The sequence below is a fragment of the Mus caroli genome, unplaced genomic scaffold, assembly GCF_978045245.1.
Source record: "Mus caroli unplaced genomic scaffold, Mus_caroli_1 scaffold_13, whole genome shotgun sequence".
In the NCBI taxonomy this organism is placed as follows: domain Eukaryota; kingdom Metazoa; phylum Chordata; class Mammalia; order Rodentia; family Muridae; genus Mus; species Mus caroli.
Window position 1 is genome coordinate 56,932,566 of NW_028227268.1, and position 12,822 is coordinate 56,945,387.

The 12,822-nt window shown below is 43.9% G+C and overlaps 1 protein-coding gene across 1 annotated transcript in view; it reads left to right on the plus strand.

The window, feature by feature from the left end:
* Positions 1-12,822, plus strand: part of Dnah9 (dynein axonemal heavy chain 9) — a 352,309-nt gene that overhangs the window by 118,598 nt on the left and 220,889 nt on the right. Inside the window, exons 28-29 of the mRNA XM_021178488.2 lie at positions 4,230-4,334; positions 12,555-12,712. Of these exons, the coding sequence (XP_021034147.1) occupies positions 4,230-4,334; positions 12,555-12,712 (263 nt within the window). The remainder of the gene's footprint in view (positions 1-4,229; positions 4,335-12,554; positions 12,713-12,822) is intronic.

Here is a 12,822-nt window from a genome sequence, read left to right on the forward strand (position 1 = left end):
TTGCACAGAGTCATTTAAGAGTTGCTCTTATGTGCAAGGTCTGCACATGGACTGTCAGGCAGTGTTTCAATGATGCAGTGTCCTGGAATAATTGTAGTCAGACTTTACCATGGTTAGCAAAAGCCTAGCTCTGGGACAATGATGGTCTCACCCAGAGTCAGAAATGGCTCAGCACAACCACCTGTCCTACACTGGTACTCTCGTTCTGCTCCTAGGACTTGTTAAGAGGAGCTCTTTCTGATGATATAATGGTCCTATTTGCAGGCAGAAGTAACCTTGCATGGCCATTTATTTCAGAATGGCATGTACACCTCATATTACAGCAGCAGTAATTTCCCTTTGATCTTAATACAGAAGCCACTACAGAATCACCCAATGTCTTTGAGGACAAGAATATTTAGAATGATTTCTGAACCATGGGAGAGCCAGCCTCCTATAAGAGTCATAACTGTGTCTTGAGACTTCTGACTCCCTCTGCTTCCCCAGTGCCATTTTTCCACCTCTCCTGCTCTCCCCATCCCATATGCTAGTCCTTTTGCAGAATTTCCATTTTAACTTCTGATGACTCCACATCTGTCTTCACCCATATTCTAGTCCTGGCTCCAATTACACACACGGTTTCTGGTACAGTGGGTCTTCCCCACCTTGGAAGGAGCTTGCCACTTTTCCCTATCCTGTTTCTCACCTCATCACTCAGATGGAAACTTCAATCACCCTGCCTGTTTGTACCCTCAGTTCCCCAGTGCAAATCAGTCATCACCACGGATTGCCCCCTCACCATCCTCCACTTTCATCCTTTTGCTGTGACCTGTCCTGATTCCAGGCCAAGAGAGTTGCCTCATGGCCAGGTGATGCTTCTACTTACCAATGACACCAAGAGATGTGTACAGTGAGCAAGTGGTATAACATGGTTTCTGCTGCTGGTCCTCAGGGAATAATGAGATTAGAACACTATGGAAATCCCTTTAAGACTTTATGTGCTGTCTATAGTTCATAAAAGGGATAAAACTTTAAAAGCTTTCAAACCACTATGTTAGGCATATGATTTGGTTCCTGAATTTCTAACTTAGGGTCCATGGTGTTTTTCAGGTTGATATATACAGTTATACACCTACCTGAATACAGATATACATACATACATACATACATACTTAACATACTTACATAAATACAAAAGATGGGTGTGTGGATAGAAGGATAAATAGATGGATAGATAGATAGATAGATAGATAGATAGATAGATAGATAGATAGATAATACATACATACATATATACATACATGTGTAGATAGATAAGTGCATGCATATATAGATAGGTAGATAGATAGATAGATAGATAGATAGATAGATAGATAGATAGATAGATAATCCATGCATACACACATACATACATGCATAGATACATACATACATACATAGGTGCATAGATACACACATAAATACATAGCTGATAGGTAACAGTCTCAACCTATAGGGAGAATAATGCTCAATGCCTGACATCCCCTCCTTCTCCTGGAGAGATCTCTAAGTACTATCTCTAAGGCTGCCATGCCATTCTCATTCTGACTACAGTTTGACTCTCCCCATTTGATGTGTGTGTTCTTGTTCATTGTCTTTTTTTCTCACAAGAATGTCAGCCCCAGAAAGGCCTTGCTTTTCTATCCTGTGAACTGTTGATTCCTCATGTCCCAAAGCATTATCTAGCAGACAGTACCTTCTCAATTAGTATTTGTTAGATAAATAGATGAGAAGAACAATACGTTTTTGCTTTATTTTATTAGTAGTTTTCTTTGTAGAGCATTTTTGAATTTGGATTACAACTGGTACACAGCACTCCCATGTACTCTCCCTTCCCCACACATGCCCCTATAAATTATATTAAATTAAATCATAGGTGCTTTGGGTAGTTTTAAGTCAACCTGGCACAGCGAAAGTCACTGGAGAGGATGAAGACTCAATTGAGAATATGCCTCCATAAGATCGGATTGTAGGCAAACTCATTGGACATTTTCTCAATTAGTGACTGTTGTGGAAGGGCCCAGCTCATTGTGCATGGTGCCTCAGTCGGTGATCCTGGGTACTATAAGAAAGCAGGCTGAGCAAGCCAGTAAGCAGTATTTCTCATGGCCTCTGCATCAGCTCCTGCCTCCAGTATCCTGCCCTGCTTAAGTTCCTGTCCTGACTTTTTTCAATGATAAACAAGGCTGTGGAAGTGTAAGCCAAATAACCCCTTTCCTCTCCAGCTTGCTTCTTGATCAGTGTTTCATCACACCTACAATAATCCTAACTAAGACAACAGGTTAATGTAGAACAAACAGGGTCAATACACTGCTCTAAAGTGAAGTCTAAGACTATGTTGGGATTCACGGTTTGGAAGAACAATTGAACATACAGTTCTATAGGTTCAGGGAAGTGTGTAATGTCATCTACCCAATGTCACAGTACCATGTGCAGTAAGTAGTTTTTCTACCTCTGCTCTACCTGGGTCTCATTCTCTCCCCTACCTCCTACCCCTTCCCTCAAAACATCTGGCAACTGCTGATCTTTTTGGTTCTCTTATGTTTGCCTTTTCCATCTGAGTTTGAGAGTTCTTGGGTTTAATATGACTTGTGGTATATTTTCCCTATCTCCTTAAACTCTGTCCTACATCTAACCTTGCCTAGGTAACTGTCTGACTGATTCTGAAAAAATGTTGCCTTAATCATCGTCTCTCATGCAAACCTCTAAAGACTCCTTGTAATAAATTCAAGGCTTTCTGTTACTAAGACTTTCCTTAGTAATCAATTTTTCATCCCAAATGGCACCTTTACTTTTCTCCAGGCACATCATTATTTTGCTCGTTTTTCTTCCATAATCTTTTATCCTCCTGGACAGCCTTCCCCTCTCCTCAGCACACAGACACGAGTATGCACTGCAGAGTGGATACTGAAGCTGTTTCTTCTGGGAACTAGTTGTTCAGGCTTCTGTCTGTCTGCCTCCTTTTGCTTTCTCACTACTCCCATTTTGTTGGAATATATTCTGAGAAGATCACAGGTTATATGAGGAAAAAGGAATTGCAGCCATGTATCAAATTAATCTTGTTTCAGAAATTTAAAGTGTGTACATGCATATGTGTATGGGTATGTATGTTTGTGTGTGCATGTTTGTGTAGAAGGAGAAAGAAGGTGAGAGGGATATATATACATACATATATATGTATATATACATATATATATTCTTTTATAGATTAGACAAATGCATGCTCTCCTACTGATCTATCCTCACAGCCTATAGTATATGTTTAGAACTTGGCAAAAGTGGATTATGGGATGTAGTGTTTTCCCAACTTTCCTGACAACAAAAATCCTTCTCTCAAGGAACATCTGGCATTCTACAAAGCACATCTTGGAATGTGCTGCTGTTCTGCCATCTCATCTTCACTGATCACACTGGAGTACTCTGGCCCATTTCTTTCTGGGCTCTGTGACTCAGTGACAGTGCAGTCTGCAGTCTTCACGGGAACCAGTACTTCTGTAGCAATTCTATTTGACTTGTATACCTTATTGCCAACACCTTCCCTCAAGTCCTTGCAGGGACCATCTCTTGATAGATGTCAGGACTTCCATGACTGCTTATCCCTGGCATTTTAGAGGCATCCTGTAGCCAATGGCCTCCTGTACCCGCTCCCTTACCACTGGCACATTGCTCACTAGCCCCTCTTTAATGCCAGAGTTTCTTTTCATTTTAGGATAGAAATACAATCTTCCCTTTGAAATTCATTTCCTGCTCTCATTTGACAAGATTTCCCCATCGTTGCCTCTAACTGTTGTCAGTTGCTGACATTCCCAGCTCCACATCAGCTGGGAAACCTGAGTGCAGCTGGGCCTGGGTTGAATATACAGGCACTGGATTCCCATTAGGTTGTGCCAAAGCCCAAACAGGTCTATTTGTCTGTGTGGTGTAAGAAAATCTATCTTTTATTCATTTCCTGGGACTTTGAATGTTCCAGAATGCTTCAGAAGAAACCCTGATGACATCTTAAAGGGGTTTCTCACTGCAGCATCGTGGAAAGCTTGTTTGATACCATGACTTGTATTGTTACCCATCACCTTCGAAAACCTAATTGTTCTTGAAATTACAATGCTTGTTTCAGGGGACTGATGTGTCTATAATTAAAGAGGCTGGAAAATCACTGTGGACAAGGTTCTAAGATGTTGTCATCATTTAATCTTTTATCTGTTTCTTTGCAGTCTTGTGGCAACATCTACAAAGGCCTGGCTCAGACTGGTGCCTGGGGCTGTTTTGATGAGTTTAACCGAATCTCTGTGGAGGTCTTGTCAGTGGTGGCTGTCCAGGTATGGACTAGGAGGGGATGGGAGCCTTGCAGTCTTCATAGTCTGGCCCTGTGGAAGTTGATAGCCTGTTGTTTTCCTTCTTCCTCAGCAACATTTCCTCCTCCTACTTGCCATTCCATTCCCCTCTCTCCATCCTTTCCCTCCAAGTTTCCCTCCATGACCCCTCAAAGCATGTCCATTTCTAACTAGGAGAGTCTCCTGCTCTGTGTGTAAAGCAGGAACAGATATTATTTGTTCTACCTGCTTCAAAGAGGGGCATAAAGGACCAGTCAAGGAGGTGGATCCCAGCTGCTTGAAAACATGCACACTGCTGTAAAAACAGGGCTTCAGTTTCAGCTCTTATATCTGTTATAGAAGCCTATAAGCAAGTTGCCCCAAACTCTCAGCCCAAACCACTCATTTATGTGTAAGACTACAGTGTCACTGAAGTGAGTGGTGGTACCCAATTCTAAACCAAATGAGTACTTGAGACGGGTGTGAGGACTTCAGTGTTCTAGAATGGATCTCAATATCCACACTTTAGAGTAAGACTCTGAAATATGCCATCTTAAAACCAATCCCTAAAGGCTGGCTGGAGAGGTTGTGAGTTAGGGTTAGGGGCCCATGGACAAAGAGAGGAAACCAGGAGAAAAGACAGAGGGTGGATTCCAGGTCTGTGTCCGCATACAAAACAGGCAAACACAGCTGAAATTTCCTCCCTTTTGGCTTATTTCTAGGGCATTACACAGGTAGCACTATTTCTAAAAAAATAAAAATAAAATAAAATAAACAAAGAAAGAAAAAAAAGGAGGAGGAGGAGAAAAGAGGAGAAGAGAGAAGAAGGGAGGGGAGAGGAGAGGAACAGGAGGAAATAGGAAGTAGAAAGTAAAGAAATAAAGAAGTGGGGGAGAGAATGAAAGGGAGTCTACAGCTATTACAGCTATGAGAAAGTTTATGATCTGGTCCCTGTAGATCTGTGTAATTGTAAATATGAACAATACTCACCTGGGCTGAACTTTTCTTTTTTTCTTTTTTGGCAAGGATACGGGATGGAGGAAGGGTTGGCAGAACAAGGGTGGGGGTGGAACATCAGGCAGAGCAACCACATGGGAAGGACTGGCCAAGGCAGCTCTATCCCCTTCACCGGAGTATGAGCCTGCTTCTGTCTACATAACCTCCAGCTGTCGCCCTTCTCATCCAACATGCTGTCCCTGTCACTGGAGGCTAACTGTGGAGCTTTGAGCAGAGAACCGAAGCAACTGCAGAGCTGGGGAGTGGTCAACCCTCTGCCAGTGGCTATTTCACAACACCATACCCTTAGGCTTCAGCAGCCACTGGGAGCCATGAGCCATCACAGGACCCTCAGAGGCCCTTCACTTGCCCGTTCTGTAGTAGTCAGTCCTTTGGGCTCTCTTATCTGCCAAAGGCTTCTCCATAAACACTGACACCTGCCCCAGCTGTCCCTTAGTGGGGCTTCCCCAAAGCACAGTGCACTTTCCCTTTAGATTCTCAGTGGGAGTCAGTGAAGGTCTGGGAACAAGGCCCAAGTGTGACCTGAAAGCTCTCTTGCATCAGCCTCATTCCGCCTTGGCTTGGTGAGTTGGTATCCTAATTTCTGCATGACTTGACAGGGCCTAGGAAGGAAGTATTTCTACCAAAAACCTGGAGCTGAGGATGTGGGTGAATGGGAGAGTACATGCCTAATAGACATAAAATCCTAGGTGTGATCACTGTCACTGTTTCTTCCAAAACCTACAGCACATGGCACCCACTCATTCTATACATGAAGGCCTTGTTTCTCTGGGAATCCAATGGGTTAACTACTTATCAACACACCTCTGCCTTGTATAGATGGAAACCTGCTACTACCTAAACTGAAACTGAATATTCATATTTTTGAAAGATACTCTACTAGTCTTTTTCTGTGATTATAATGAAATACCTGAAATTGGGCAGCATATAAAGAAAACGGGTTCTTTTGGCTCACATTCCTGGACTTTCAAGAACACATATCTGGCAATGACTTTTTGCTGTCAAAACCACAAGATTCAATGATGAGCCCTGACTCAAATAACCTTGTCTGACGATAACCACCTCCTAACAGTTGGATCTCTAGGTCCCACAGCTGGATCAAGTTCCTTCTCAGTGTCTCATGATGAAGATTTAATTCCAATAGATTAACCCCTGGAGACAAATTGAAACCATATCCATATCAGACCATATCATACCAGAAATTGCATGTCTTCTGGTTGTTTCCACCCTTGGGTGGTCATTTTGGAACCACTTGGAACCACAAACAGTCCCGTAGAATCTCTCTGTGTACTAACCCCTTCCTGGGTAGCTTCTGAGTGGCTCTGAAAACCTGCAGAGACACTATCTTTTCTCTTCTTTTTTCACTACCTGTTCTTTGTTGCAGTCCCTGGACATGGCTCTACTTCCTTCTGTTGTCCCATGTACCTGGGGCTTCTCTTCCCACTTCTCCCACTGCAGACAACTGTCTTCCTGTTCCCTTTGCCCACCGTCCTACTATTTCCATTCACCTGTATGTCTTCCTCTCATCTCAGCATTCATGATTTCTGTGCCCTTTCCTCTGGCTGCTTGCCACAGTGTTTAGAGGACATCTCTGGCTCTTACCAGCCAGGCATTGCTACTCATGATTCCACTAAGGCCAGAATACTCATGATGCCTAATTCCATTGATGGGTGTCTCAAGGTGATGCTTAGTGCTAGTGGCTTGCCACAGGCTGTCTCCATGTGTGTTCAAAGGCAATCTTCTCAGCATGCCCCACAGAAAGCTCACTGAGCCAATCATAGTTCTTTCATAATAATTTTTCAGAGATTTGATGTCTAAAATATTTAAATGAAAGATCTATAGATCATAGATGCTCGAGTATGAGTGTGATAATCCTGATAGTAGTCATGGTAGCTATGGTGATGATGATATAACTGATGATAATGGCAATGGTAGTGTTAGTGTTAGTGATGGTGATGGTGGTGGTATTTGTGGTAGGAGTGATGAAGGTAATGATGAATCTGGTGATGATTTTGGAGGTTATGTTAGTGGTGATGCTGATGGTAAAGAAAGTGTTGTTGATGATGATGATGTTGATAAAGGTTGGTGATGATGATGAGGGTAGTATAGTGATAATGATTCCTATGGTTCTAGAGATGAAGGTGTGTGATTACTATAATGGTGATGGTGATGGTGGTGATGGTGATGATGGTGATGAGGTAGTGGTGGTGGTTAGGATGATTGCTGTCCTCATCATTTTAACACAGGAGGATATGAGTTGGAAATAGATATCTGTGACCCATGGGACAGGGGTAAATGTCCACACCTGCCTTAAACAGGCCTATACTACCTAAGCCTCATATATCCTTAGCTGGACTATGCCCAGATGATCTTATCAACCCTAACCATTCACTAGCTATTGAAAGAGTGCCCAATAACTGTGGTCCACTTCTCAAGAGCCAGAAAACACCTTATGTTGAAAGGTCGGGATAGGGAGTCTCCTCCTTTGTTCCTAAAATTAAGTAAAATATGTTCAACCTGGAACTCTCTGATGCTGCCATATTCTAGCCTAGGGACATACCCTTAAAAGACAGCCAGGAGGAAGTGGTCTCACGACAGCTGAGGCAGAATTGGAGCTGGTAACATTTAAAATCATATAAGCATCCAAGGAGAAAATTGTGCTTAATTATTCACACAGTCATCCTGGCTGGCATATTGGTTTGGAAACTGCACCAGCTGCTGACAGTTCTCCGCTGTCCCCACCCTCCTCACCCCTCTCTGCTCCTCATCCCAGTTACTTCTGAAGAAGTAATTATGCTCCAATGTTTACGTTGCCAGATATTTTCATGTCTCTGTCAGGTTGGTCAAGCAGAATTGCATATCCATTTGGGAAAATCCTCATCGTGGCAATTTCAAGAGATTACTCGCTATTTTTTAAAAATAAAAGCATTATACTGCTTTATTCTCGCCAGAATCTCCTCATTGCTGGCTCAGCCAGTTCTCTAGACCTTGGGTTATCTGAGCCTTGGGAAACATCCCACCAAGGTCCAACTGATTACCTTGAACCTATAGCCCCTGAAGTTCCCCCCATATTCTCTGGTGTCCCTACTACTTGTAGGTACAGGCACTGACAGGATCCTGGGCTGTGGCATGGAGCATCCTAGCAACTGATAGATCTAAACCAGGCCTGGCAGCAAATCCCAGTTAACACTGAGTTCAAGGCTAGCCAGTGAGGCTCTGTCCTCCCCCAAATGCATAAAAAACAGAAGATCTATTATCAAGGGATTTACAGCATGGTTCCAAGGACTCCAGGCATAGAAGAAATGCTCCAGCCTCAGAGCCAAGAGAATGTCCCAAGTTGCACCTTCTGTAGAGATGCTAATCCTAAAGGAACACAGAACTCTGACAAAATGTACAAAGTAGTGACTGTGTTGCTCTTCCTGAAGGCATCCTTCAGCACTACTCCATTCCACCATCACTGTGGAATCCAGCCAGAATTTTAATAATGGATGGAATTTGGACAAAGGCTTCATAAAAAAGTAACCAGAGAATGAATTACATCCCTAGAATGGAAGGAGTGTGGTAAAGGAGTAGGGAGAAAAGCTGAGAATATTCACACAGCTTGGGTTAGCCTGTGACCTCCCTAAATTCTATCACATGCTCAAAGATAAGCCAATTTGCATATGTCATACACTATGACAGATTCAAGGCCTGAGCCAGAGGACACAGGACAGACTTCTGAGAATGCCAACTTCTAGGATCAGTCTGTTGCCAAAGTCTGTCCTGGGCAGTGTAGAATATCCACCCAGTAGATGCCTGCAGCATCCTTCCCTCCATGCTGTGAGAATGTCTCCAGATTCACCCATGGAGATGGGTGAAAATGGTCCCCAGTAGAGAACCATATCACCCTTACAGATTTACATTTCTTTGTTTTGAATGGGTGATAAGAACGTCTTTTCCTGGTCATAGGAAATGTTCATAATGTGTCATAGACATGATTTTCAGAGTAAAACAGATGACATGTACATAATAGATACAAATAAACTTGCAGAAAGAGTCTGTCACCTAAGTGATACCACAGGATCCTAGTAAGTACTCTCTGTGGTAGTCATAACAACCAGACTGTCTATTAGGGTCTCAGAATATGCAGGGACTTATCATCAGTTAACTGATGTCAGCCTGAGTCTGATGAGGTCATGCTTGACTCCTGTCATGCCCCCTCTGGGTGAAGTGGCTAAGCATACATCCTGTTTTCAGCTTGTTTGGTTTTAAGATTTGGCCTATATATCTCACTTGGCAACTGTTCATTATTAACCATCTTTTTTTTTTCCCTGTTAACTTTTTATTTTGAGCCAATTTTAGATGCTTTAAAAAGTTCCAAGAATAATAGTTTCTATTCATCCCCCCAATGCTTCCTTAAAAGCAGAATGGTTTTATGGGTTTTTTTTTTTTAACCACCTTTCTTCCACCCCTACAAAATAGAGTCTAAAACCACCCATCTCAATCTCCAGAGACATGACTGTGACACTTTCTGTACATGGTTCAGAATAGTGCTGGTTCTGCTCAAGTGCTTCACAATATCAGATTATTATTATTATTATTATTATTCCCAAGGCTTTAAAATCCCCAGAAGTGATGCAAGTTTAGAGATGTGGGTGCAGAGTTGACCTGGCAGCCTCTACTGAGCAAGGCCTGCATTAAGTCCCCACCTTCCCTGTGCACCTGTGTCCCCCTCTGGTACCCCCAGCCCTCTGGACTTTATCTAGGCCCCTTGGATCCTGATTACTGTCAAATTCCTGAGATTTGTCCTAAAAGTCTCAGTTGCTGCAGAAACAGTGAGGAAAGTCATAGCCATGGTCTCCTGCCTGGCGCGAAGCAGGCTAAGAGAGACACCTGTCAACACAGAGGCTCCAGCATGACCACCCACATCCACCAGCCTGCTCAGTCATCTCCCTCAAGAGCCCCCAACAGCATTTTACACAAAAGCACAGATGCCTCCAATCCAAAGTCCGTCATAAATTTCTGCTGAGTGTGGGCTTTCTGGGTTTCAATGTTTGGGTAGAGATTGCTGAGTCAGAGCCAACAGCAGGAGGGTCCCATGCTCTAGTCTTGGCCTTCACCCAAAGGTAGCACAACAGCTTGTAAACGCTAATTAAACTTGCCTCCCTGTCCCTAGCCAAGAAAGTGCTCTGTATATTTTATAGATTTAATGACTAGGAAGGAAGGAAGGGAGCAGCCTTTATTTACAGCCACCTAACTTTCAGATATTGAGGGTAGCTAGGAGCTCCAAGGTAGAGCAGGGCTGAGCTGTGAGCCGAGTGAATCAGCTGCGTTCAGCCTGGGTGTCCGGTGCTCAGGGTGCTGCTGGAGGTTGGTTTGCCTGGGTAACATTGGTATTCTGCTCGTAGGAAAGCCTCAGGTTCCTGCTAATTGCTGTGAGCTCAAATACATTCAGTCATTAGAATGTTACCGCAGAGGAAGAGCTGAATCCTAATTGCCAAACTATCACTGCCATATATCCTGGCAATGGTGCCCCCTTCCCTTTCTCTCCCACCTTCATATGTACACACACACACACACACACACACTCCATAGCCCTCTGCAGAATAGGGCTACCCTTGGCTTTTCTAGTAGCCATCCTTGACAGAGATGCTGGAAGTCCATTTAAAACTCTGCCCCATTCTTAGCTTCAGGGTTTGCTTCTCAGACCCATACATAGCGATGCTGTGGGACCTGGCTGAGCAAAGTCAGCCTGCTTGTCTGTGCTTTTTATCTTCTTCCTGATCACTTTTGCTTGTATTTCAAAGAAGAGTGGAGAGCATACTCAGTTGAGTTCCATTCATTGGTTGCTCTTCTCACTGTAAGAGCTACCCAGAATGGAGCTCCAACCAGGTCACACTTGTTAGATGGGGAGTAGTGGAGGTGATAATAGGAAGAGGAGGCAGGTGTCTACAGAAGCAGGTTGACCTTTAATCAGAACAACGAAGGGCAGCAGTCTAAGTGTGTGCTGATGCAGGGGCAGGGAGTCTGGGGGCTGGAGGGCTTGGAGGTTTTATAGGGCAAAGGGGAACTTTTGGGGGTGGAGGATTCCATCCAAAGATCAGTTCCCCTGTGGTCTCAGGAACACCCTCATCCTAACCTCCTACAAAGTCTATGAGGCTGTTATCAATGCATTGACCTTTCTGTCCAGAGTTTCTCCGCTCACCTGAAGATTTGGGGTTACTAGCCCTTTAATGCTTCAGCCAACAGTCCCCTGGCTTCATCAGAGGCAATTAGGAAGTGGAGTCTCCTTATCATGTCTCAGCTTACCTGTGCCATTCTGTCTCATGCCACCCCTCCCCATAGTCAAGACTCTCCAATCTGTGAAGAATCATTCAGACTTCATTCACTCATCATGTCACCATAGACATGCAATGTGGGGAGAGATGGCTTAAGCTGAGATAATCAACACAGCTGCAGGGGCAAGGTTCACATTCCACACATGCTGCTGTTTTCTTCCACATAGATTTCATCACTATTGGAACAAGCCTTGGGGGCAGGGCAGGTACCTGCATTCTCACCATGGGACAAGGGGCATGGATTCAAATCCTGCTGCCCCACAGACGGGCTCTGCAACTGTGGACAAACAACTTCGCCTCCCTGTGCTTCTGCTTTATGATAATGAGGCAGAAGAGATGGGTTGAAGTGTTCCCCCTAAGTATCTTGATGATGTTTGAATGGCTTTCTGTGCAGAAAAAGTACTCGGAACCTGGAATGAGGCCAGGAGGCACAACACTGGGTTGTGTAAGCCTCTGAGTTTGATCCTTAGCACCCCATCCCTTATGCCCCCCTCTCTCTGTCCCTGTCTCTCCCTCTCTCTCTCCATATACATATATATGGAGGCTCACCTAGCTCAAAAAGATCCCTCTCCAGATGCTGCTGAGATCATCATAGCCTTTTCCACTCACACATGAACAATCATTCTCTCTCTCTCTCTCTCTCTCTCTCTCTCTCTCTCTCTCTCTCTCTCTCCCTAGTCACCACAGAGTAATGAACGAATGTTGGAATGTTGATGTAGATAGCCAGACTCCTTACTGCCATCAGCAAAGGCTCCAAGATGCCAGCACCATGCCTGTCCTTCAATGCACGGGCCATAGGACAATTGCCTGTGCTGTGTGTCTGGATTTCCAGTTTTAGTTACTGACCACCACTAAAATGTAAGGAGCCATTTTTCCTCTGATCCTCCACCAGGTAAAAAGCATCCAGGATGCAATCAGAGACAAGAAGCAGAGGTTCAGCTTCCTTGGAGAGGAGATTAGCCTTGACCCTTCGGTGGGCATCTTCATTACCATGAACCCAGGCTATGCTGGCCGCACAGAACTGCCAGAGAACCTCAAGGCCCTTTTCAGGTATGTATGTCTCTATACAAGGACTCCCCAAAGAGGAATTTCTTGGATTTTCCTACTAAAAACGTGGTTTATGCATTAGAGAAAATTTGGAACCTTTAGAGAGCAGACTT